The sequence below is a fragment of the Panthera pardus genome, unplaced genomic scaffold (genome assembly GCF_024362965.1).
Source record: "Panthera pardus isolate Hobbes unplaced genomic scaffold, ASM2436296v1 HiC_scaffold_22, whole genome shotgun sequence".
Lineage (NCBI taxonomy): Eukaryota > Metazoa > Chordata > Mammalia > Carnivora > Felidae > Panthera > Panthera pardus.
Window position 1 is genome coordinate 79,794,961 of NW_026526788.1, and position 27,206 is coordinate 79,822,166.

At 58.2% G+C, this 27,206-nt stretch overlaps 1 protein-coding gene across 1 annotated transcript in view; it reads right to left on the bottom strand.

The window, feature by feature from the left end:
- CTBP2 (C-terminal binding protein 2) overlaps positions 1-26,962 on the bottom strand; it is a 37,813-nt gene extending 10,851 nt beyond the window's left edge. The window contains 4 exon segments of the mRNA XM_019424658.2: positions 1,335-1,479; positions 1,798-1,952; positions 25,128-25,620; positions 25,622-26,962. Of these exon segments, the coding sequence (XP_019280203.2) occupies positions 1,335-1,479; positions 1,798-1,952; positions 25,128-25,620; positions 25,622-26,782 (1,954 nt within the window). The 5' untranslated portion in view covers positions 26,783-26,962.
- Between the last annotated feature and the right edge of the window lie 244 nt (positions 26,963-27,206).

Genomic DNA, 27,206 nt, shown 5'->3' on the forward strand with positions numbered 1-27,206 from the left:
GCTCTACCAAGAGCACAAAATGAGTCTGGAATGTGAGGTCACCCCTTCCAGAGGGGTGCTGAGAGGAGCGGGGACCCAGGAAAGCCAGCATCATCTCCCAAGCCACCTGCCACCCTGCCCCCACTTCCAGGAGGGAGCAGGGGAAGGAGGCAGGTGTTGGGGAATGACCACCTCTCGCCTGTTCCTCTCGGGTTCACCTGCGGGGCAACCCCACCTGCCACACGCACGTTCCCAGAGCACCCGGAACCACTACACAGTGGCACGGCAGGCTCAGCGCCAGACAGGCTCCGCCATGGCCAGGCTCCCTCTCCCCAGCTCACCCTGCGGCTCAGGTATCGGGGTGCTCCCCAGTTCAGGGGAGGGAGCTAACCATTCAGAGAAACCGGGGACCTTCACTCAGAGGTCCGGGCTGGGACCTTGGGAGAGGAGGCTGGGGCCCGCTGGGGTTCCCGGGGCTGAAAAGGCAGCAGGTGGGCACCTGAGCCGAAGCCAGGGCTGCGGGACGCCTGCTGCACGTGCCGGCACGTCCCTGGGGCCCACGGGGTCCTCAGAGGGCGCCGAGAGGCTGACTTGGGTGGGGGTGGGGAGGAAGACGGACCCCTGGCCCGTAGACGGCCCACCAGGGCCTCAGCACAGCCAAGGGCTGGGGGACTGGGAAGGCCTGGGTTCCTAGATTAGCAGCCTTGTGGCCTCGGGGCACCCTACTCCTCACCAGGCACAGCACCGGCCCTCGCACCCAGGAGCAGATCCGGTGTATTTCAAACACACAGCAAGGACAGTGACCAGGGAGCTGATGTAGAGGGACCTTGGAGCCTCCCAAAGAGAGCAGGACAGCCCGGGGATGCTTACTATCCCTGCTCTGCAAACACCCGACGCATACGGAGTCCACACCAGGTGCTGGGACAGGGAGGCCACGGTGCCACGGGCCTGCCCCGGGGCGCCCACCTCCCGCCTCTGCCCTTCTGTGGTAACCCCCAGCGACAGGGCTGGACAGGAGGTGCCGGTGTCTGTGTGGACAGCAGCCTCTGGGAGGAGGAGGGTGGGGGGGCTCCGTGCCAGGACCGGAGGAGACCTACGGCCCCCCCACTCCCCGAGCCCTGAGCCGCGCTCCCGGCACTGCTATTTCAGGATGACGGGTCCGCGCTGGCCAACACGGACCTGTGGCCACACACACGCACGGTCCCCTCTGCGGCGAAGGGCTCCCAGTTCGTCTGGCTTCAGGTCCCTCACTTGCGAAGGCCGAGGCGAGCACGGCCACCAGGCGGGGCCGCCTGGCAAGGTCACCTCCCTGCGGCCAGAGCGGCAGGCGTGCGGACCCAGCCCCGGGCACTCACCGAGCTCACCGGCAGCCTTGATGTCAACGTTGTCGTAGCCGCTGCCTATCCGCACGATCACCCTCAGGGCCTTGAACTTCTCCAGGTCCTCCCTGGTGAGGGTGATGGTGTGGTACATCATGGCACCAACAGCTTCGTTTAACACCTGTGACGGGGGAAGCAGAACGCGGGCTGGAGCCTCGCCCCGTGTCCCCCATCGCCCTCGAGCCCGCAGCCGAGGACTTCAGCAGGGAAGCGACCGGCTGAGCGGCCCGTGGTTGTGCCGGGACTCTGCCGGTGACAACGGGGGGGAGGGGAAGGAAGGCAGATGTGGAGGTGGCGTCTGGGTGTGGGGTGGTGGGCGGGAGGGTCTAGGCAGGGGAGACCCAAGGGTGGGGGCAGGAAGGGCACCGTCAGGATGGCAGCACCAGCGGCTGCCCCTGGCCTGGGGGCGGGGGGGGGGGGGGGGAGGGGGGGCGCCCACCTTCTCGTGGATCTCCTGAGTGGACTGTGCGTCACAGAAGGCCACGGTGGCCAGGTCCTTCAGGATGGGCATCTCCACGGTGCAGTCTCTCCCATCGAGCAGCGCCACCAGGGGGCGGGGGTGCAGGGGGCCGTTCATGATCTGGGGGCGGATGCCTGTGAGGACGGCGGGATGATGCGGCAGGTGGGCAGGGTGGCCTGTCCTCCACAGGTGGCTCTGCTCCGCCCCCACTCACACCTGTCGGCTCCACCCCTACCCACCTCCATCAGGTGCGGGGGGGACCCCACAGCTCCCTCCCTACTCCCTGGGCCCCCGGGGGTTCAAAGACCGCGGACTACTTGGGAGTCACTGGGGAAGATTCCGGGACGAGCCAAGGAGACCCAGAGAGAACGTGTGTCCGCCGGGTCTGTCCGGGTGGGGGTCCGAGGGGGACCCGGGTCTCGGTGAGCCATCTCCAATGCTGTGCACACGAACCACCGTGGTTCCTAACTCCACCGCAACATGGCATCAGGCCAACAAGACACAACTGCCCCCTGCACCTGCCGAGGCCTGCGGGGGGGGGGGGGGGCTCCCCTCTGCTTCCCTGCCCCCACGTGCCCCCACTGTCCTAAACAAACAAGAGGGACATGTCATGGCTCCTGAGGAAATCCCTGGTAGAAACAGGCACCCTGGGCTCAGCTCACGACCCCTCTTCACCTGGGCCAGGTGGCGGGAGTCGTGCATGAGGGCGCACAGCTCTCTGGGGACTCGGGAGAGCAGAGAATTTCCCCGAGGACAGCAAAGCGAGCAGAGCAGCCCCTCCTCGGTCGGGTACCAGCATGTCAGAGAGGTCACGTGTCCTGCTGCCGTCAGACCAGGGACACCTGTCCCCACAGCTTGGGGGGTGGGGGCCAGGAGGCAGGCGGGGCCGGTTCTCCCTACATGCTGCCGAAGTGCAGGCTGTCCCCCTGCTCCAGGCCGGCCAGCTGGCTCAACGGGGCAGAGCGACACCCCCAACCCAATCGAGAGAGGAGTGGAAGCCTGAGGTAGGTGCCCGAGGCTGCGTGTGAGCCCCGGCACGTCCTCCCCGGTGATGCAGGAGCAGCATTTTCTCCAACAAAACCATTCCCTTCAAATCCACGTGCTGGCAAGTCTTGGGCCTCGTGCCCTCCCGCCCCGCGGGACCCAGATGGCCAAGGTGGAATGACTCCCGCTTTCTCGACACATCACATGTGGGCTGTCACAGGCTACAAGTAAAAAGGAGAAAGCTTCCCACACGTCTTCTGCCTTCAGATGTCGGGACAGGCTTGGACAGTGACCGGCGTGTCAAGGCCGGGCTCAGTCTGTCTCGTTTCCTTCTTGCACAGAACGTACTTGTGCCGGCTCACGGGGCCTGCTGGGCATGGCTGGGCTCCTGGAGCCCCTGCCAGGAGCATGTGATGTTCCGGCCCTGGCGGCCTTTGTGTGACCACGGGGCACGGGGTGAAGGCTCCGGCAGAGGCTTGCACAGGCTGCGCTCAGCTGTGTGGTCTCCCGAAAGGTTCCTCTCCTGCCAGCCCTGCAAAGGCCGCTGGGGGTGCCGGTCGGGGCCCCAGACACGCGAAGCCCCTGCGTGACCAGAGGGCTCATCACGCAGCGCGACACGCTTATGTCAGAAGCTGAAAGCGAAATCCCCACCTGGAGCCGTGTCCACGTTCCCACCAGCACGTGGAGGTGGGGAGGGTGTCCCCGTGGTGCCCACATGACCGCTGCAGTGGCCTCTCTGCCCCGGGAGAGCACTCCCACGCCACAGCTGCGGCCTCCTGGGACAATCACCTCATTGAACGAGGAGCAGAGAAAAGGCTTTTGTCCTGGCCTCAGAAGGGGCCAGGGCGCAGGATTCCTCTGGGCAGCGCTTTCTCCATCCTGGGCCGGGATGCACCCAGCGATCCAGTCCCTCCCAGTCTGCGGGTGCCAACAACACTCCTGCCTAACCCACGACGTGGCTCCCCAGCGCAGGGCAGTGAAGTGAATCGAGCCCAACAGCCTCGGTACCAGGCAGGAAAACTGGGACTCCCCCCACCCCACGACTTCATCAGACCTAACCCCGCATGGCGGGTGGGGATCAGGGTGTCGAGGCGGTTTGTGGGCAGGGAGGGGTTGGTGAGCCCTCTGCTGGCGTTCTTCTTGGCTCAACTGGCAGGTAAGCCCCACAAGAGGTCAAGAGGAGTGTGTGCAAATGGGAAGAAGGAATCCCCAGAGACCAAGGGTGCCATCTTGAGACAAGCCCCCCGGACCCTGCCCTTTACCCCAACTCTGCAGAAGGAAGTGATGGACGGTAATTCACACGGTGGCCTACACCCTCTCATTTCATCCCTGAGATGGCAGCACCGTCCCCTTTAACAGATGAGAACACTGAGGCACAGAGTGGAAAGCGGCCCCTGGAAAGGGGGCGGGGGGGCTCGACGTGCTCACTAAAAAGCTCCTACCTCTGCCCGTCCTTTTGGCCAACAAAAGGGTGAGACTTTGACCCCTCCTTCTTCCACCAGATTCTTCTGCCTCTCCCCCTACCTGCTGCCAATCCCAGGGGCGGACTCCCATGGACTGGGGGTCTTCCACTGTGTGGTCAGATCGGCCCACCTGTCCCAAGCTGTCCCCCCTACAGGGTGCAGAACACCCTGACTTGCCTCTGAAGGAGCTGGCAAACGTGTTAATCAGACAGTGTTTGCAGAGTTCAAGATCATAGTAAGAAACCCAAGTTGTTAATTAAAAAGCAACCACAGAGGAAGACGCCGGGCAGGCCCAAGGCAGGCATCTATCTAGAGCTATCCAAGACATCCGTAGAGGCCGAGGGCCCTCATCACAAGATGTCCATCCACAGCATCAGCGCATGGATCCCGTTACCTGGGCAACACGCTCCAGGTTGCCTAGCGATCGCCCCCCTCCCTGGCTTGGGTCGCCTCCTCTTTGGCGAAACCCACCCTTTGCCCTCGTTCAGGTTGGGCATGCAGAATGCAGCTGAGGCTTGTGCAGGAGACCCAGGGGCTCCCAGCGGAGGCCCGAGGCTCAGATACGGGCTGCAAGTCCTTACGGGAAAGCAGGAAAGGGCAAGGCGCAGGGGGTTGTGCTGGGAACGGATGCTGAGGTGGGGGGTGGGGGGCAGCTGCATGGGAGGCGGGTATGGGTGAGACCCACACGTGTCCTGCATGAAGTGTGGGGGCCGCGGGAAACCCCACTGCTGAGGAGGAGAGAGAGCTGAGCCGGGCCACTGCCAAGATTCACTTCCAATGAGGAAGGGACCATGCCATACATGTTCCCTCAGTCACAGCAGGGACTCGTCGACCCACTCACCAGAGAATCCAGTTTAATTCAAGCCACCCTGCTGCCCAGCACCTGCTGTCCCTACAGTGTTGCTGAAGTTGGGGTAGAGGTTCCCAGAAGACCCCAGAAAATGCCAGCGAAGGGAAGTTGCAGATAGACTTGCCATGTTGCCTCATATTAACCAACGTACTTTTCATTGCTTCTGACATTTTGAGTAATTTTTTTTTAAATTTTTTTTTTTAACGTTTATTTATTTTTGGGACAGAGAGAGACAGAGCATGAACGGGGGAGGGGCAGAGAGAGAGGGAGACACAGAATCGGAAGCAGGCTCCAGGCTCTGAGCCATCAGCCCAGAGCCCGACGCGGGGCTCGAACTCACGGACCGCGAGATCGTGACCTGAGCCGAAGTCGGACGCTTAACCGACTGAGCCACCCAGGCGCCCCGTTTGAGTAATTTTTAATATTAGGATGTAATGGACGGGTTGTTGCAAATAACCCATTAAGGGACTAGGGGAAAGGGGGTACCCAGGGGCAAGGGCGAACCCTAGGCCTGGAGGGAGTGCCCCATTTCCTCTACAGCCAGGGGATTTGGAGGGGAGAAAGCCAAGGCACAATGAATGTTTAAGGAAAATTGACTAAAAACGGAGGTCTGTGACCAAAAGCTAGGGTACCGATAAGCAGACACTGCTCAAACCTCCAAAGGTGACATTCAGAAGCTCGCGATGTCACTCTTATTCCCATGTCACGGCCAGGGCAGAGCCACGTATGACCACATCCCGCACCAAGGAACAACACAGAAACAAGGAGAGAGCCCCTCACACAGTCCCAGAGACCCAACAGAGCCCGAGGAAACACCTGCTGAGGAGGATCTGAGGGTCCTGGTGGCCCTCTAGTCAACACGACTACTCCCTTTCTACAAGCTTGCCGTATCTATCTCAGGACAATTCTGGCTGCAGTTGGACACATCGCAAAAAATAGATCACCACACTCCTTTCAACCACTTGGCCAGCATTAACTTTGCAGGGCTGGCTCCCCTGGTGGCAATTACTCGCTGGTTTCAGGCTCGCCTCTGCACAAGCAGGAACGTGTTCGTCATCAGGGACGCAGTGCCCCAGCTCGAGGCCAGCTCCAATGGCCGTCCTCGGGCCCGGTATTACTTACAGCAAGAGCTGCACACAAAAAATTGTGAAATTAGCCATTCGGTGGAAAACAACGACGATGCCAGGGCGCAATGCTGATCGTCTCGGGAAAGACAAGTCCACTGGCCTCGTGGATTCAGGAGGAGGAGAGGGAGGTCCCCAGGCAGGACACTGGCAGCTCTCTGGCCACCCGACCGGAATAGCACCCGATTTCTTCTAAGGAGCCGCCGCTTCTACGGGTGACACAGGCTGACAGGGTTGCAGTCGGACTAATGGGACCAGCTTCCTAAGCAGAGTGACCGAGGGGAACCAGGCTGATCCTGCCACATGGAACAGTCCTGTGGGGTTTCTGAGACACATTTGCCGGCTCTCCTGGACACGGTGTGAGTTCGGCTGACATGCTTTCTACAGAACCATGCATCGTGTCTGAAGACCCGAGTTGGTTTCTGTTGCTTGCGACTCAAGAACCAAATGCCTGAGGTTTTTTTTGAGTTTGCTATTTTAAGATTTCAAGAAATTCTGCCGTGTTACCCCAAAGCAAAGAGGCCACAACGGACACGTCTCGTCCGGCAGGCAGAGGCCTCTTTTTACAACCGGCCGGATTTTGCCAAAGCACCCCTACCCTGTGGCAGCCCGGAAACACCTGTGCTCGGCGGGCCGGGATCTTGGACGACAGTCACGAGTGGACCACCCCACCTGCTCAGGGACAGCCTCTGCTGACCAAGTATGACCACTGGGGGGGAAAGGGCCTGCCAAACAGCGCAGATTTGGACCCCGATCTTCACTGCTGCTCAGGGGGCCTTGGAGGTGGAACCCAGCTGGGAGCCTTGGGGGGCCGGGAGGCAGTTGCTGGGATTCTCGGGTGCTCTGGCAGCTGATGCTAGAATAAGTACCTGGAAAAAAACTGAGCGATCCATACGGGCCTTAGAAAGATCTGAGACAAAACGCACTGCCCTGCACGCCTAGAGGCCCTGGAGCCAATCAAATAAAGGGGTTGTCAGTTTCTATGGCAAGGCGGTCTGGAAGGTGGGGAGAGGAGACGCGGCCTCACAGAGTCCCAGAGGTCCGCCGTGGGCGGGAGAGGGCACTCAGATCTGGACGTGCAGCCTCTGCAGCCCGGACCACTTCACAAGGGTCTGACCATGTGACCACGTTGCCCACCACCCCAAGAACAGCATCCCCTTAAGTGCGGGTGCCCCCCAATTAAAAAGCCACTTCCTGCCATCTTGCACAAACCAGCCCTCATTGGCTGGGCTCATCAGTCCTGGTTTCTAGAAGGCCAGACACAGAATCCGATCTCGGGTCTGACAAGGAGCATATTTCACAGGCTTGCATTTCTACAATCTAGAGCTCAAACTCATGACCGGAGCCCAGCTGGGGACCAGATGCTGACTCCGGGTCACAAATGAACCTGCATCTGAAACTCGGCATTAAACTTGCAGACATGATGCGGCGCCTGGGGGGCTCAGTCGGTCGAGCGTCCGACTTCGGCTCAGGTCAGGATCTCACGACTCGGGAGTTCGAGCCCCGCGTCGGGCTCTGTGCCGACAGCTCGGAGCCCGGAGCCTGCTTCAGATTCTGTGTCTCCCTCTCTCGCTGCCCCTAACCCACACTCTGTGTCTGTCTTTCTCACAAATAAATAAACAAAAAACTTGCAGACATGGCTGTGCCGGGGGTGGGGGTGGGTCCATCCATTTCCATGGTGCTCAGGGTTTTGGAACCCGGCCTGGTGATGGAGGTTGTGGCATCTCGGGCCTTGGTGCGAGGTCTCCTTGCTTGTAAACACGTTTACCCGTGGAATAAAAACCGCTCGAAACTGTCAGACACGGGATCTCGACAAGTGTCCTGTGGTTGGCTGCAGTTTGCTCAGAGAGCGGATCTGGAGAGCCAGCAAAGGCACAGTGACCGTCCCCAGAGGCCCAGGGACCCCGCGCACACGGCAGCTACTTTTGCCCTTCACGAGAAGTGACGTGGGAGAAGACGAGGCCGAGAGACCTCAAGGCAGCGAGCGTAGCAAAACGTGTGTTAAGTGTGGCACTATCCTATTTAAAAAAAAAAAAAAAAAAATTTTTTTTTTAAATGTGTATTTATTTTTGACAGAGAGAGAGAGCATGAGCGGGGGGAGGGGCAGAGAGAGAGGGAGACACAGAATCGGAAGCAGGCTCCAGGCTCTGAGCTGTCGGCACAGAGCCCCACACGGGGCTCGAACTCACGGTGTGGGGCTCGAACTCACGAACTGTGAGATCATGACCTGAGCCGAACTTGGATGCTCAACGGACTGGGCCACCCAGGCACCCCTAGTGTGGCACTATTTTAAAGTTAAAAAAAAAAAAAAAAAACAAACCCAAAAACCAAAACACCTGCGGTTAGCGTTAGAAATCTCATCTTTGTTTCCACGTCCCCGCCTTTTCATCTGGCAAACTTGCTTTGTGAGGTGGTGTCCCCAAGCAGCTCTCCCAGGCCGAGTGAGCTGTGTCCGCGTCCTTCCCATGCCCCCGGGGCCATCTGGGGACACAGTCCAGGCCTGTGTCCCCGTCCCCATCCCCCCAGCAGAGTACCTGATTTTTCTTAGGTTGTCTCTGTTTTCACATCTTGTTTTACACTTCCGACAGTCCCGCTGGGGGAGGCCTCCGGGCGGTAGGGGATCACGGGGGGCGGGGAGGGGGGGGAGCACGAGAATGAACATGGAGAATGAACGGGCATGTATAAAATCTGGGGGCTGAGGATCTACAGCAGTTTCTGGCTTCACGTCGGGCAGGCAGCACACTTCCCAGAGGAGGCAGAAGTAAAGCCAGTTCGGTGAAACCAGCACCGGCCGACAGCTCGCGGCCCCTCGGAGCTGGGTCTGTCCTCACGCCTTCCCAACTGCGTGCTTTCCTCAGGCTCTGACACGTGGCCCTGGCCCGGCTCTAGGGACCCACAGAGGAACCACCTCCCTCTGGGAGCTCCAAACGCACAGGCAATCTGGAAGAGACGGCGATCCCTGGGGGGTTTCAAAACCAGGAACACGAAGGGAGTCTTAACCAGGGCCAAGTGTGGAAGGCAACTTTTCTAGCACACAAGTTAAATCAGAACACCCCCAAATTCAGCTCCGGCTGGACCACAGTGGCCATTCTGCACACCTTGGGACGGCAAGAACGGAAGAGGAGAAAGGAAAGCGAAACAGCTAAGGAAAGCAAACACGCAAGCTCGTTTTCTGCGCTCAGGGCAGGCATCACCAATCGAGCTCGGCACTTGTAGCCTGCAAGTCCCTGTCGAGCACGCCGCCCCAACGGAGCCACCCTGCAAGGCCAGCTGCCATCTGCCTGCCGCGTGGAGCCCAATCCCCTCTCGAAACCGGCGAAGGAAGGTGAAGGTCAAGGTTTCCCACGATAAGCGAACACTGCGAACGTAAGAAGGGAGCAGGGAGGCTCCAGGAGAAGGAAGCAAAGGCCCACCCAGGATCAGACCCCGGGTGCCGCCCCCGCCAGGCCTGTGACCCGCTGGGCTCCATGGTGGGTGCCTTGGTCTGCATCCACGTCCCCCACGGTGAAGAGTGTCAGCTGCGCCTGGCACGGGTCACCGACCGCTTGGGACACCTGCCTCCTGTGGTGATCAAAGCCCCTTCTCGATGAGACTTTGCTGCTGCACCCCACCCCAGCCCCCGAGGGGGGAGGGCACCTCCTCACCCCCGGAAATGGGCTGGCCTCGTGCTTTGCTCTGAACATCGGGGGGCAGGAGTGATGTGGCATCACTTCCAAGGCGAGTCCCCACAGGGGTGGGCGTGGTGCCTTCCACATTCACACAGGAATGTGTGCCCCCCATGGTGCGAGGCACCTGGGAGGAAGGACCGCTGAGCGCAAGGCCCCGTTGGCCCCGCTGACAGGGGGCCCGGAGTCATCGGCTAGGTGGCATAGCGGGCCAATGCACTCAGGAAGGCAAGGCCTGGGGGGTGGGGGCTGGCGGTGGGGTCGGAGCCCATGGTATGACCCATGCCCATGCTGCAGAAACCCCTGGAAGCTTGTCCCCAGGCCTCGCCAAGACAGATCCAGTCCGGGTTCTTTTCAAACCCAGAAGCAAGAGCTCCCCTGGGGGCTGGGTTTGTGCGGGGGGGGGGGGGGGCCCCAATCACGGTGAGGTGTGGACGGCTCAGTCACCGGCGTCCCTGTGTGAGGGCCTGGCCGAGGGAGGTTGAGACCCTGGCGTGTGTGGCCTTTTGAAACCACTTTCCCGTCTTCCCACTTTCGGGATGAGCCCCCAGCTCTTGGACTTCTTACTTGGAACATCCTAGAACTCCTACCTGATGCTAAGCCTTACGGTCGGGGACTTAGGAGCCTCGTGTCAGAGGTCGCTCTTCTTGTCTGGAATGGAGTTCAACCCTTTACTCCACCAGCACCGAGACCCGGGACGGCGACAGGGTCCAAGGGGCCAGCATCGAGAGCCTGGCCTGGCAGAAATTTATTCAACTCGACCCTGACGAAGGGCCAGCCCCAGGCCAGGTGCCGGAGAGACAGCAGGAGTAAAGAGCAAGATAGAAACCGGCCTGGCTCAGATCTGGCGCAGGGGGCCGGAAAGGAGCGAAGTCCTTTGCAAGCTAAGAGAGCGGCAAGGGCCATGCCATCCATCCCTGTGTGGACCCTCAGCCACTCTGGCCGTTGGCCCAACTCTCTCCAGGGATGCGCGACACAACCAGGCAAGAGGAAGGCTCAGCACAGACACCGCGCACGCAGCCCACGCTCTCCTTGGCCTGGGAGCACCAGCGACTTAGAGGCAGCTGGGTCTCCCAAGGCCACGTTCTTCCCCTGGCTGTGGACCTACTAAAAACCACTGCCTCGCACGTTACTGGTGACGGGTATAGGCCTGAGTGCTCTCTCAGTGAAGCTGTTAGGAAAATAACACAAGGGTGGGAAAACCTGGCCTCGCCAGGCCCTCCGAGCACCCAGGGGCCGGGCTGTTGGCGGTAACGCACAGAAGGGGACTGACTCCCCAGAGGGCTGGCTGTGTCCCACGGGGGCGCCTGGTTTTAAGCCACTCCTCAGCTCTGATTTTAATGTTGTCCGCAGTCAGCTGGAGGTTCAGATGGCCACAGGATAAGGAGATTAGCTTCTTAAATAAAACATGGGTCTTAATGAGTCACGGCCCTCCCAGGGAGGTGCCTGCAGGCCACCTCCTTTTGTAGCTCAGGTAACAGGTGGACAGAAAGCCGGCCACGCGGGCGGCTCTCAGGTTCCCAGGAGCCTGAGCCGCCGCCCCCTCCCCACCCAAGGCTTGCGGGGCAACTGCAGTTAGCCCAGTGTGCGTGTGTGCTCCTGTGTGTGGGGACTGCCAGAATAGAGAAGCAGGTGTCTATATTTGCGGGAACCACATCATCCAGTAAAAAAACCCCAAAAACAACGTAGAACTTCTGTACCTCCAGAAAGACAAGCATTTGTTGTCGCTTTAACTGGTTCCTTAGAGCAACCCAGGGAAACTGTCCCAGCCGCCTGAACTGTACAGAATGTCCACACCACACCGGGGACCTTGAACAGAGAAAAGTGACAGCAACTTTTCCTTTTTCCCACAGAGCTTAAGAGCAAAACCAAGAGCCATTTATTGCTTGCTTGAAATCATTCCCGTGGACACTCGCACGTGCAGGTGCCCCCAGCCCTGCCGCGCTCGATGCATCCTTTCCAGAGCGGCTCCTGGCTTTGAGGGTGTGAGCCGTGTCACCCTCACCAGTCGCCAGGGGGTCTCAGGTTTCTGGTGAATCCCTTTGCCCTGAAGGAGCTCCTGAGGCAGGGGGGGATGAGCTTCGACCAGCTCAGGGCCACGGGGACAAGACAGAAAACCAAGCACGCGGGTGTGGGGCACATTTCCACAGCCAAGGATGCAAGGTTCTGCTTCTATTTGTGGTAAAACGTGATTCATGTTCTGGATTTCCCCAAAGGCCAGTCTCACGTGGGTGGTCCTGGAGCGCGGAAGGAGGGAGGACGGGCTGGAGGGATGTAATCTGGGTCCAAGGGCAGCAGACACTCGGCTCAGGACCAACCGACCCCCAGGTTCAAGGACCCACTGGCTTCCCATCTGGGCGAGGTCACAATTCACCTTCCAGTTTCCCAGCATGCCTTGGGCCTGGGACCCAACTCGCCTGATGACAGGTGACCCCAACAGCTTAGGGGAGAAGGTGGGCCTTCAGGTTCCCCTCTCCCGGGCAGCACTGGCTACCTGTCAATCAAGAATCCTGGGGTTTCTCATAGCAGGGATGGACCCTTCCCTGTGGGGTTGCTCTGGATTTGGGGGCCCAAGAGACGAATCTCAGGGTGGTTAATTGTCATCCAACGTGATCTTGAGGCACCAAAAGAAGTCAACCCCTCCCCCTCTGTGGTACCCTCCAAGCTGGGACCTCGCCCAGGGCCCACCCAAGTCCCTCTGGTCTGCTGGTGGCCCCTGGAGCCCCGAGAACGACGGAGACTGAAAAGATGTATCCAGACCAAGTCCCAGAACACCACAGAATATTGAGCAAACTGAAGAGCGGGTGGTCCCATTCCCCAAGCCACTCTCAGGGACACGAGGTCATTCCTCGAAGTGCCCTAAGAACCAACATGCACCCATGGGCCCGGCGGATAAGAAACCCGGTCTGGCAAATGCCAGCTTGGCTCTCGACCTCTGCCCCTAAAAGCATTAACCCAAGGACGCCACGGACCGACGCTTTGCCAGACCATGCTTACAGGAAGCAACCTGTGATGGCAGCCCCTGGTCAGGCGGGCTCGCTGAGGCTCCGGGGGGGAGGCTCTGGGGTTCGGGATGTGCAGGCTTGGAAGGAAGAAATAGTTCCCCGAGGCCTCGGGGAAGGGATGAGCTCAGAGGACTGAGCTTCGACCAGTGCTGGCGGGGGAGCGGGGGGAGCATGACACAGTTCAGTCCCTTCTAAACGTTAACTGGAGAAATAAATGGTCGAGCCATCAGGCCTCGTGCAAAGAGGACAGAGGTAAGAAAAGCGAGTATTCGCCACCCAGAGCTCCCCACACCAAGTATTTTTTCCTAGAAAATACTCAGAGTGTGTAGGGTATTTACCAGTTACCATATGTCTGTTTCCTTGGGCTTTCAATTAGCCTGGGGTGGGGGTGGGGGTGGGGGTGGGGGAAGAAACGTGTTCCACAGCCTTCGACAGAAGCTCTGGGCAAGCTAACGAGGCTTGTTCACGGCCCTGAGGTGCTGCCCCGGAGAAAACCTTACTCCCCTCCTGTTACTGGGCTGGAGTCCGTTTATCATTTAGCTCGTAGACGGTGCCAGACGTAACACGCCAGCCACGTGGGAAACCATCCACGCAGGTGTCTGACCAACACACCGCCAAGGTCACTGCTTCCCCAGGGACTGCGCTTCGCCACCGTGAGAGCCGCGTCCCACACGGGGAGAGCAGCTGCCGGTGTTCGTCGGGGAGCAAACATCCGCAGGAACCCCAAGGGCTCCGAGCAAGGACGACGACGGCTCGTCGCCACCGTAGGGCCTTTCCCGAGTGGCCGGACGCGCAAAACCGTGCTACGGGGCCGTGGGACGCGGGCCTGGCTCCCAGGCCTCATCCGTGCACCCCGCTCCAGCCCTGGGGAGGGGGGAACGGGGGGCGCAGACCCTGCTGGTCTCCCCCTGGCCCACGGCTGCGGAGGGATGGGCTGTCCCTCCAGGACTTCCAGAAAGGCTCTACCTGCCCACAGTGGCGGCTGGGGGGGGGGGAGTGGGGGTGGGTGGGTGGGGGGCACCAGCAGAGGCCACCGGGCTGTTCCATCGGAGTATATCTCAAGTGCTAAAAATGTGCCCATGGCAACAACAGAAGGAGATGTTTGAGAAAAATAAAATGAAATAAAGATGAGAAAAGAAGGGGCAGTTGCCAGAAGAGTCTGGCAGAGGCAGGCTTTGCACGCCCACTTGCGGCCTGTGTGCTGCTGGAGTGTCCCTGGCTCACGCAGGGCTGACAGGACTCTGCGGGAGCCCCAGGGGGACGCAGTCAACCCACCGACCGCAGGGACTCGCCTACCCCAACCTCTCTCCACGGCAGCACTTGAGGGCCCTCGCACTCAGAAGGGGGCTGTGGCAGTCTAGGGGACACAGCAAAGTCAAGGAAGCCCCTGGAGGCGGGGGGTGCCCGACCAGGCTGAGGACAGACCCCCACTCTCTTTGGGGCCCGGAAGGGCCTTTCCTTCCAAAGGACAGCAAGCCAGGTGCTCAGGTGACCTGTGACCCGGGAGCAGCTGCGAACGACCCTGCCCCTACAGGCTTGTCTCACCAAGGTCCTTGGGCTGCCCGTGCGTGCCCGGCACCCTGGTCTTTCCTGGTCACCACATCAGCCACTGGGTCCTCTCCTGGAATAAGATGGACTGACTCCTTTGGCGCCCCCTCTCCCCCCGCCCAGGGAACAGACAACATGCTTTCTTCCTGAAGGCCCCTGGAAGAGCCCGGGAGACCCAGGCTTATTCTTCTGCCCATATACTGCCCAGGCCCAGTGCCCACAAAAACAAAATAGTGCCCTGTTTCTTAGTTACAACAGCCACCAGGGCCAGGACGGGAGAGGGAAGAAGCCCAAGGCTTTCAGCTAACTCGGTTTTTTCATGTATCCCTAAAACCAAAGAGGAAAGAGATTCTAAAGACCCTTTAACAGGCTTGCTATCCGGTGGGCCAGCAGCCAAACGTGCTGCCCTCGGGCCCCAGAGTGGCCGGGAAGCTGATTTTCCCAAGCACGGCAGCTGGTGTGATGTCCCCTCCCTGCTCTTCTCCTCTGTAACTTTTTTTCTTAAAATCTAATGACTCCCAAAGCGTTCCAGGCTCGAAGCCCAGTTCACAGGAAAACACTAGAACCCATCACAAAGTCATATTTATTCCATCAAATGAAAAGCAGCTCATAGAGAAATCCCCAGTGGGGAAGTGGGGCAGGTTGAAAGGTCAGCTTTAAGCACCGTAGATGGAGGGGGGTGGCCGGGCCCATGCCGTGCGCCTGGGGACAGCGTTCGCCTCTCCAAGGCACAGCCCCCTTCAACGACGGAGGAAAATCGCTACTTCCCTTGGGCCTCGGCGATGCCTCCTGAAGGGCTGGCCGGAGGAAGAGGCAGACACCCTGGAGAGGAAATCAGACGCCAGCTGCAGGAACAGCTCACCCAGACCCCAAACCTGCACGTGGTGGGTTTAGCAATCGCGCCTGGAGGAGGTCCAGTGAAAATCTTAACCAATGTTTTATAAAAATTAGAAGACAGCACCGCAGGAAGTGGTCAGAAGTCAGGGCGCCCCTGGACGGAGTGGGGAAGGTTGGGCCATCATGGGGAGGTAACACACGGAGGCAAACTGCAAACCTGGCTCGTGCAGATTCTTTGGACGGGTGGTCAAGGGCAGGAGATGCCTTGGGATCGCTCAGAGAAAGCTGCTTCTGAGCGATGGGGCTCAGTGGTTCCCTCCGGTGCACGATGTGGATTTTTAAGGGATCTCATTTCCCTCTTTACTAGGGTTACTAGGAAGCCTGGAGTGAAATTCCCACCTGTCTTTGGGCACAAGACCGCAGCGAAAGCTCTCTGTGTTCTGGCCTCATCATCCAGCTTCATTTTTGTCTTCTGTGTTTTCTTTTTCCACCACCTACTCGATTCTTCCCTCGTGTGTTAGAGCCCTCCCCTTTGCTAGGCTTACATCCTCTTAGGACAAAGGGACGTGCGCCCTCCACTGGAGCACACAGAAGAGTTAATTTCCTTGGTGCTCCCAAAAGGCAGCACAGCACAGAGGAAAGGCTCTTGGCTCTGGGGCACAGCGGCAGGGCCCCCATGCAGCTTGCAGGGCCCCAGGTGGGGACAGGAATGTACCCAGAAGGCACCCAGGGAGCTGTACGTGCACCGAGCTTGGCCATGAGCAAAGCCTGGGCCAGTGTGTGGTGTGACATAGTCCTCAGGTCTCTGGGGACGAGGGGAGACCATCACCCCCATGTCATATTTGAGGAAATGAGCCTCAGAGCACCGTGGGACTCCTCCAGAGTCACCCCCTTGACCCTGTTCTTCTCACTAACATAGACCTCAGCCTCCAGCCTAGGCTGGTTTCTCCTTCCCGGCTTTATGCCACTTGACTGTCGCACTGAGCTTGGTGGCTCATCGTGGCACAGACACCAGTCACAGGCTTGGAGTCAGACAGGCTGGCTTCACGTCCCAGCCCTGCGGTGTGACCTGGGCGAAAGCACGAACTCCCTGAGCCTCAAGATTCGTCATCTTCACGGGGAATCACCCAGTTTCTCAGGACTTCAGATGGGATAATCCTTGTCAAATGTTCCAGAATGGTGACCATTCCCACCATTTCCTGGCCCGATTCACCCCCTACCCTGCTTTCGCGTGGTTCCTGTTGGGAGCACTCACTCCCCCTCGGCCCCACCAGCACCTCGGCTACCTGGGATGGGGACCCCGAAGTCAGAGTTCTTGCTCAGAGCCCTCATCGCTTCGTACAAACTCAGCACACCGGGATGCTTCCTCCCGCAGCGATCTTGTTTAAACAACAAGTTGTTCCGCTCACATTTGGCAAAACCTTCCTGGGACCAATTCTCAACGGCTCTCAGGAGAACACGTCCCCAGAGCCGCCCACCTTCTCAGCGGGGACGGGCATTTACAGGTTTGATTTTATGCTCCCCTAACAATTTGGCAAAAAGTTGTTTTATTCATACACTGCGTACCGCTCGCTATTTGGCTAAATTTAACTGCCGTGTACCTTCCTGTTCCTTGAGCAGTGGAGGGGGTAAGTACAAGTGAACAGACTGTTTTTTTCCCTTTACATGAAAAACAACGAGAAAGTTCTTTGTGTCAGCCAGCCTCCGAGTGGGGAAAACACCCATCAGCAGCATGTTTAATCACATTCAGGCTCCGTATCGCCAACATGGGCTAGTTAGTTATGGGCTCCAAGCATTATTTCTTTTTCAGAAACCTAAAAAACAAAACCAAACCCCAAGCTCCTATGTACTAGCAAGGCTCCCGTGAAAGAGCTTTAGAATTCTTGACTCGTATAATCTTGGCGACAAGAAATTGGTTCCAAATGCCTGAAAATCTTCCAACACGTGCCGGTTTTCTCTTTTTAAAAAAATGTCAACTGGGGCGCCTGGGTGGCTCGGTCGGTTAAGCGTCCGACTTCGGCTCAGGTCACGATCTCACGGTCTGTGAGTTCGAGCCCCGCGTCGGGCTCTGTGTTGACAGCTTGGAGCCTGGGGCCCGTTTCAGATTCGGTGTCTCCCTCTCTCTCCTTCCCTCCCATGCTCATGCTCTGTCTCTCAATAATAAATAAACATCAAAAAAAAAAAAAAAAAAAAAGCCAATCGTCTTTGGAAGATTAATCACCAAATGCAATACATCTAGGGTGTGGTTCCCCTGCTGCCCTGGCCCTGGGCCCCCTCAGGTTAGCTCTGCTCCTCTGAAAGCAAATACAAACAGAACTGAACACCTAGATACCCACAGGCGGTAGAATGAAGGTGGCTGGACGCCTACTTCACACTCGTGCACACATTTGCACTCAAAATGGTTCAAACTTGGCTCTTCTAGATGGAAGGAGTAATGCTGTCAAACCCTTAGACAGAAAATATAGGCATAAATCTTCATGACCTTGGATTAATACCAAAGCACAAAGCAAGCAAAGGAAACAAACTGGACTTCATCAAATGGAAAAACATTTGTGTTTCAAGGTCAGTATCAAGAACATGCAAAGACAGCCCTAGAAAGGCAGAAAGTATTTGCAAGGCACAAATATGATACCAAAAGCCAGTGAGGACTTCCCGTCTGCTTCCTGGGCCCCGGGTCCATGGGAAGACCCATGTCGAGCCCTGGGGTCAATGAGGTCAAATGGAACCCGGAGAGCCCCACGGTAGAGCACCGATCACGTGCGAGACCAAAATGGCAAACAGACACGTGAAAAGACGCTCCACATCACTAATCATTGGGGAGTTGCAGCCCCGAATCACAAGATGTCAAGTCACACCTGGCGGAATGGCTACCAACAAGGAGACAAGAGACAAAGGGTGCTGGTGACGGGGTGGTAAAAAGGAAACCAGGCTCGCCGTTAGCGGGAACGTAAACTGGTCCGACCACCGTGGAAACCAGTATGGACGTTCTTCAAAAAATTAAAAATAGATCCGTTATACGATCCAACCATTCCACTTTGGGGTATATGTGCAAAGGGCAGGAAAACAGAATTTTCACATGTATGCGCCCTCATGTTCATCAAAGCATTATTCTCAACGGTGAAGATGTGGAAACAACCTAAATGCTCCTCCACAGACGAACAGATACAAAAAGACGTGCTCCGTGTGCCCAATAGGACTATTGGGGGAATATTCCCCCATTTGCGACAACATGGGCGGCCCCTGAGCACGTGATACTACGCCGGAGAAGTCAGACAGAGGAAGGCAAGTATGTGTAACCTCAGATCTCAGTGGAATCTAGGAAGGTTAAACCTGAAAAACCCAGGAAGTAAAATGGTGGCTACCAAGGGGTGGCCAGAGCGTAGGGACAAGAGTGATAGCGTTTCACGATGCAAACTTGCAAAAAGTGTTATCCGTAGAGATCTAACGCACAGTACGATGAATTTAGACGACACTGTATCATAATACCACTGTATCAGCAATCATATTGCCATATATAAACATATCAAAGTAACACCTTAAACTTGCACAACATAACACGTCTGTCCGTCATATATGTGCAGTTAAGAAAATAAAGAAAAGGTCACGTGAAAAAGTTGATGGTCGGGGAGCCTGGGTGGCTCAGTCGGTTGTGTCCAACTCTTGATTCTGGTTCAGGTCATGATCTCATGGATTCGTGAGCTCAAGCCCTACACTGAGCTCTGGGCTGACAGCGTGGAGCCTGCTTGGGATTCTCATTCTCTCTCTCTCTCTGCCCCTCCCCTGCTCGCATTCTGTCTCTCTCAAAATAAATAAACTTTGGGGGGGGGGGGGAGAGAAAGAAAGTAGCATGGTGAAGGGCTCAATCAGCTTCTCCTTTCCTTGGGCAGATAATTGCACCAATGCTCACCCCGACTGTGGATTTGGCTCAGCCCCTTGTGTCCCTAACTCTGCAAATCTTCCAGGGAAATTTGGCTGTGTGGTTGGGACCGCTGCCTCTTTGAAAGATTTGAGAGGTAGTCACCCCTGGAGGAGTCTGAAGATAGGAAGAGATACTGAGACACAAAACTATTCTTTGGAAGCCAAAGCGGAGTCTGCCCCACTCTTTCTAAAACAGGAAGACAGAATGGCCATCTAGAGATGAGGCACAGCCAACCCGTGCCGGGAGACATCGGGCCCGCTGGGGTCACGCCGGAGAGGGTGTGGCAACAGGAGCTCAGGCAGAGGTGGCCAGTGTCCCGGGGACGTCCAGGCACCAGCTCCTCCCATGAGAACACGGCTCAGCTCTTCAGACTAACTTGGAGGAAAACACAGCAAAGACTAACCTCATTAACCCCCCTCTGTGTGTCCCACACATTAGGCGAAAGCCCTGTGGGGTCCCTGTAGCCCTCCAAGAGGGCCAGAAGCCCCCGTTACACAGAGGGGTGGGGACCCCCGTATGATCGCCGACACGCATCTGTGCAGAGGGGGATGCAGTTAGCCACGCAACGTTGGAGGGTGAGCTGCGCAAGAATTAAGTTCGTAGAAATTCCCAGACACCCAGATTTGGGAAAGGCCCGTTAAGCTCTAATGACTCTAGCCTGGCCTCTGAGCCCCCAGTACCCCTCAGCCCAGAGTCCTGCCTCCAGCCTCAGAAGTGACCAGGACATAATGACGAGAAAGGCACCATTCCCGAAGCAGGCCCAGTCTCTGGCCAAGGCCACACAGGTTTGAGGACCTCAACACTCAAGTCACTTCTTCCTATGCTCGCTGCATGCACACACGCCCACAAGGCAGGTTTGGTTCCTACCCTCGTGTGGCAGACATGGACGAAGAAACCGAGAACTCCATACACTTACCAAAAGACACACAGCACGCTATAGACGTCCCAGCCATGCATTCAACCACCTTGCTATGTTCCTGGGCTGCAGGGTACGTGGGTTTTCTAGGAGCTCAGTAAGAACTGAGAAATTCAGGGGCGCCTGGGTGGCTCAGTCGGTTGAGCGTCCGACTTCAGCTCAGGTCACGATCTCGCGGTCCGTGAGTTCGAGCCCCGCGTCGGGCTCTGGGCTGATGGCTCAGAGCCTGGAGCCTGCTTCCGATTCTGTGTCTCCCTCTCTCTCTCTGCCCCTCCCCCGTTCATGCTCTGTCTCTGTCTCAAAAATAAATAAACGTTAAAAAAAAAATTAAAAAAAAAAAAAAGAACTGAGAAATTCAGACTCTGCCCAGTAAGATCAGCTACAGGAACAAAAGGTGGTATCGAGTTCAGGTTCTGAGTTTAGTCCGAAAAGGAGAAAATGACCGAGATCCAGATTCTTCTGGGCGCTGACAGGAGATGATCATTCCCACTCTGGGCAAGCAGTCAACAGTGATGACCGGGAATGACCCATCAGCCCAGGTGAGCTCCAACAGGGGTGGGAATGGTGGGGTCTCCAAGAGGGAACGGCTGCCTCTAGGCCTCGAATGCAGAGGCCAGGAGCAAGTGACCACAGAGGGAGGGGGCACCTTGAATTTGGAGAACAAGGAACCGAAGAGCCACATCTGACTCCTAAATGTGCACAGGGGCCAGCCTGAAAGACGGGACAAAAGCTGCCACTTTTATGGGCACAGGAACGCATTTTAGGGGTTTTCCTCACTCGGGAAGGCTGAGCTGTCAGCACCTCTGCAGTGCACGGCTCCTTCCCGAGCTTGATTTGTAAGGGAGGCAACTGTAGAAAAGAGGGTCCTGGCCAGAAACAGAGACGAGAACTGGCTGAGTGGCCTCACACAAGTCTCCTTCCTGCTAGAAATTTCTTGGCCACCGAGGTACAGACCACTCTGTAAGAAAACAAGTCCCAGAGTTGCCCCCGGCGGGGGTCACAAAACAACAGCCCTGACTCTAAGAGCCCTTGCAGGCTGTGACTCCTGCACACAGGCCTTTGCTCCCTCACGCTGGCTCATGTGCTCTCCCTCGACCTCCCCGCAAGGTCTGCATTTGATGGCTGTCCTAGGGTTCGTACTGTGCCCTCAGCCTTTCCCTCCAGTGCACACCATGTCCATAGACAAGTGTTCCCAACCACATCGGGCTCCCAGAAGGCCCCCGCGTGGCCCCCTGGTTTCACATGGCAGCACGCCCCACCCCTGACAACACCCCAGGCTGTGGAGCATCTGAGGACCACGCTTGGGTCTTACACGATTGTGAGCGTCAAAACATCTGACTTGGGGCTCAGCACACAGCAGGGGCACGGTCAGTGCTGAAGAATCGTGCCCAAGTGCAAAGCTCACAACCTGCCTTACTTGGTCCACGGTCTGTGTTCAGGAGTGTTGAGGGTCTCCCTGCTTCCCTCACACAGCTCTTTAGTCAAATGGCAAGATCTTGCCAAAGTAATGCTATTCAGCAGAAGGGATGGTGTCAGCCTGCTGTCCTGCCGGGTCGGCTCAGGGTCACAGCCCCCAGATCCCCATCCCGCCCCTCCCAGGCTGGCTCTAACCTGGGGTAGGGAATGGTGTGAATGGCTGGACTGGGTGCCTCTGGGGCCTCACGGTGACCTCCCTCCAGCCCGATGGTTTGAGAGTCCTCACCCTCAAGACCAGGGAATCGCCTCCCTGCCCACCTGTCAGCACAGACCTTCATATGCCCAGGGCCCTTCCACAAAAACCAAGGACCGGGAAGGAATCACCAGGTGTGCGTGGCCCGATCCTCTGATTCTGTTGAGACTGGGGTTTTCTCCTGGTTGGGGGGAGGGGGGGGGGGTCCCAGCTTCCTACCCAGCAGGCCAGGTGCACACACGTCAGTGCCACATCCAACCCCGCCACACGCGTGACCAGCTCTGATGGCGGAGAACGTGGGGACAACCACCCATCTCCCCACAGCCCCAGTGGAAACGGACCTTGGATGTGTCCTGAAAGGTCCTCGGGGCAGTGGCCCCCGCTACCAGCTGGGGGTCACAACGTTTAATGAATCCAGCTGCATGCAGAAAAAAGCCTGGAAGGAAACAGAAAAGCCCCAGAAAGAGCGAGCCCTACTGCATTTCTCATCTGCAACCACGAGCGCTGGGCGTGCTCTGGGCGAGCCCTCCGCAGGCTGTGTGCTCTGTCGTGTCCGGGGAAGACAGATTCCGAAGATGGCTGCAGTGCCGCTGTTTACAGGAGGCGCCCTGCTGCACTGTCACAGAAAGGGCTCAATCGACACCACGTGATGTGGGGGAGGGGGCACCGCCGGGTTGCAGCCACTGCCAGAAGGTTCCGCAGCTTGTGCCACACAGTCAACCAGGTCAGCGCGTGAGCCACAGCAGGTGCACCGGGGGCCGACGCTCACGCAGGTCTGATGTGCAAGCTCCCTAATCCCGGGTCACGTGGGAATGGCGGGCTTCACGGGGGTCCCTCCTCGTCCGGTCACCCTGAACTGCCATGGACTAGCAAGCAGCCTGGTATTTATACCCACAAAGACGGCCGAGATGAAGCAGGTAATTCGTGGACTAAGAAAAGCAAGTAGGTGTCCCCACATCCAAAGCCCATAAAAAGGAAACCAGGCACTGAAGCCCTAGCACGCAACCCACTGGAAACCTACAGATTCCCTCTCCAAAGAGAGAGAAGACAGTCCCCCTTCCTGGCCTTCCCTGCTCCTCCAGATCACCCGGAAACCTTTGGAGTTAGGTGAAGACCAAGACGAAGAAGCTTTACTACTCCTGCTGGCCGTGTCGCAAGTGACCACGGCGGCCAGAGCTAGATTCGAAGATGGCCATCGCCCAGCTCAGCAGGCAAGCGGGGACCGCCCCGCGGGGGCTTCGGGTTTCCAGACTTGAGGTCTGTGCTGCTTCCCTTCAACGTAAACGTTCCCCTCGCGGGGGGGAAAGGGCTGCCGGGAGCTCGACTGTAGGTTCCAACCGATCGAAAGCCGGCTATCGATTCTATGAAGCCTGCCACCCCAAATGCCACTTCTGCAGGCTGTGAGCTCCTACCCCCGGGTCCCCGACACGCTGCTTTCGGGCGGGGGGTGGTTATAAAGACACACTGCATGTACGAGAAGGGACGCAGAGGAAAACGGCTGCTACGGGCTAGATCATCCGACAGAGAAATTTATTTGCTGGCAGACTTCCTACTTCAGGCTTCCTTGGCACTGGCTCACTGCCACACAAATGAAACAAAAATCAATATCCTTCGGTCTGCAAAGCAGTGTGTTAACAATCAGACTCCAAACAACTTAAATAATATCCCTTACCCCGGACCCAAATAATGGGGAATGTTTTCGCGAGAAGGCGGTGCAAAACAAACAGGAAAAAAAAAAAAAAAAGGAGAAAATAAGGCAATTTTACAGGTCCTCCTTCAGCAAAACCTTTCCAGGACTTCAATGAGGAGATAATCTTTCTGTGATTATGACCAAACCCTCTCGTTGCTTAGCAACACATAATTAAGGAATATGTTTTCAGATCCGCTTTGCAAGCCCGGCCATTATCAGATGAAATTACCGGAGCAACAAATGTCATCGCCATGCAAATTAGTTGGTTGCAAAGAAAGAATGTTTGGGAAGGAGGAGGTGCACACGCTCTTGGTGTGTGCATCTGACTTCCCTCCCGTTGTACACTGATCTTAAAAAAAAAAAAAACCGTAAGTCAAATACATTGTATGATCAAACTTAAAACAAACAAACAACCCCACACACAAGACAAAACCAGAATCTACGGTGCGAGACAACAGAAAACTCCAATTGCTCAGTCCCCTTTCGGAAAGAAGACAGACACTGTGAATTCGGGTGGATCCGAAAAAGCAAAGTAGCCATTTCAGTCCCCTGGTAGCCACTAGGTCACCAGCTCCGCGCACAAGATAGACGAGCTACCTCAGGGTTTCAAGATCAGGCTCCCACAGCTCTCGAGGGGGTTATTTCCAAAAAGGCACATCCTATTTTCACACAAGTCCCTCCACCCGAGCATTCTAGTTATTCAGAAAACAAAAATTCATTTAAAAGGGGTTTAGTTTTCTAAACTGGGGAGGCAAGAAGGAAGAAAGAAAACGGATGTACAGCTTGAATTAGCAGCAAGGATTTTACAGTTCAAAGTAAAGCGTTGTTCGGGGGACGTCCACCCGGATTCTTACCCACAATGCCCAAGGAAACACATGTAATAAATTATACTTGTCTCCTGCTTTGAAGACAACCACCTAGGACGGTTCTCTCATTCCTCAACTTGAAAATATATCGTTCCCTACAAGTCAACAGAATTCCCAACCAACTGTATTCCAATGAGATTAAGTCTGTTTTTGAAACAGGGAGTTCTAAGGGATTTCGTTCGTCATCTCGCTTTAACACACAAGTCTGGCAGCACGCCAGATTTTAGCTCTATGGTGGGTGACAGTCCCACCTCTGACGCTGTATAGAGACACGTCAGGGCTGGGGGGGGCGGGGCTCCATGCTAGAACATACTTCGAATGGCAAATGAATGATCAACGATTTACAGGAGGCACTGGATAAACACCCCTGCCTTCTCCAAAGCCGCTGAAGGTGAACTGGAGAAAATGTCACACACACCCCCCTCCCATGGGCCAACGGTTTCATTCTGTCCTGAACGAAGCCTGGGTTTCTCTCCCAGATACACCGCTGTGGGTCATCACCATAAAGGCAAGTTCCCTACGCAACCTGAGCTGAACTAGAGAAACAGGAGGGTGCTGTCCCAGGGGGTCCGCCTGAAGGCAAACCCGCGTCACCCAAGCGAACCTGTGGCGCCTCGCCCGGGAGTGTGTGCGGGCACGAGGGCGCAGGGGCTGGTCTCTCCGGGCGTGGTAAGAGAGCAGTAAGAGCGTGAGGCCCCACCGTCCTGTGCTCGACCTCTGCCCGCACCATCCCCTCACCGTCCCACGAGGAAGGGCAGGGGCGGGTTCGTTACTTGGTTCCGGAGCCAGCATGGTGGAGACGATGATGGGGGCGCCCGTCCGCCGGGCCACCTTCTGGTAGGGCGAGTGAGGCGTGTGGAGGCTCTGGCCGGCTGGCGGCAGGGTGGACGGTTCCACGGGGACACCGGGCTTCCGCAAGAGCTGGGGGCTGCCGTGGGGGCTGGGCAGGGGAGACGCGGCCCCAGCGCGTTCCCTCTTGAGCAGCTCCATGGGCACCGTGTATGCCGTGGAGTAGGCCGTTCTGGGGCCTGGGTGAAGGGGAGGGGCCGGGCCCGGGTAAGTTAAGGCCACCCCGGCCTGTGGGGGGCACGTGGGGCCCGGCCGTGCTGTCAGGGCGCAGGGGGTGGGTGAGCCGTACCCAGAGTTGGAGGGGAAGGGGGGCGCTTGGGCGCCCACCCCGGGGGCAGAGTAGGCGGCCGCCGTCTCCAGGAGGTGCTGGGATGATGGCGCGCTGGAGGGGCGGCGGGCCGGGTCTCCTGCTCGGGGGGGATGCCGCCTGCAGGGGACCCACGGGCTGGGGCTGCGAGGCCGCGGCGCCCAGAGAAGACAAGTCCCCGTGGAGCTCGCTTCGGTGGCTGAAGCTGCTGGAGCGCACCCGGGGGAGGGGGCCCACCCGGCCCTGCCTCCGCAGGTGCATCTCGGTCCTGCAGCCGGCGGCCAGGCGGCTCAGCACGCGGGCCTGGCCCAGGTTGGGCGCGACGCACTTGATGTCCGCGTCCTCCATGGTGGCCAGGACGGCCGGAGAGTCAAAGCCCTGCTGCAGCAGGGCCACCAGGGTGGCCTCCGCCACCCCCTCGGCCCGCAGGAGGGCCAGGAACTCAGGGAGCGCGCTCCTCCTGCCGCCGGGGCCCTGGAAGGTTGGCAGGACCGCCTCGCAGTTCTCGTAAACCAGCCCGGAGACGCTTTCCCGGGCAGGCCCGTAGCCTCGGCTCAGGGCTCCCGGGGCCACCCCCGGGCCGCCGTCCGGCGCCGCGGCCGTGCTGGGGTCCACGACCAGGCAGGTGGGGGCCGCCTGCCTGGAGAGGGCGGAATCCACGGGCCTCTCGGCGACGTCATTGTAGATCTGGCCGGCGGGGTAGGCGGGGGCCTGGGCCGAGAACCTGCCATCGAGCAGCTCCCCCGCACAGTGCAGGGGCGACGGGGCCCGGCTCTGCGTCCGCTGCCCCTGAGCCACCCCTTTACCCGCGGGGTCCCGGTACAGGTGCCCGGCATCCTGCAGGGCGGGGACCCGGCCTTGCACCTGATCCCACGTCAGCCTGCCGCCCGTCACGCCGTAACCAGGCAGCGACCGGCTGGGTCCCGGGTCCCGCGGGTGGCGAGCCTCCTTGGGCACCCGGGCGGCCGCGTCGCCGTAGTAATCCCGCGGCAGCAGGGCGCCCCGGCCAGACATCAGCGCCTGTCTGCTGTCGTAAAAGGCGAAGTCGGCGACGGGGCTCTTGCTGCCAGCCACAGAGTTGAAGAAGGCCTCCCGGTAGAGGAAGGGCTCGCCTGCGCCCTGGGGCTCGTACCACGGTCCCGCCGTGCCGCCGTCCGCCACGGAGCTGCTCCTCGCCGGGGCCTCGGCCACCTCCCAGGGGCCTTCGTACCACCCGGCAGCATCCCAGCTCTGGGATCGGCCGATGGGGACCTGCCGGCTGGGGACCGGCATCGGGAAGGAGGGACGGCGGCGGCCGAGGCGGGGGAGGCGGCCAGTCTCTACGAATCTTCAGTGACACACATCACAGCGGGCCTGCTGCATCCGAACCCTTCCCGGACGGCAGGAAAGACCAACTGGGGGTTTTCTGTTTCAAAGTACGGCCTAAATTATTAATCCTCCGAAACCTTAGTAGGCAAAACACAACACTCACGGTAACTTCGCCTCACTCCCCAGCTGCGGCACCAGAGTCCCGGGGACGAGGCTGCGCCCAGCTCGCCGGCCCCCCTTCCTCCCGGTGGGCGAGCTCACATGGACCTCGGCTCTCTCAGCGCGGGGATTAGGAGCTAAATAAAACCCCTAAAGCTTTTGTTCCATGTGACATCTCGTTAGACGGAGGAGGAGGGCTGAGGGCTCCAGCCAGGCCTCCCGACCCACG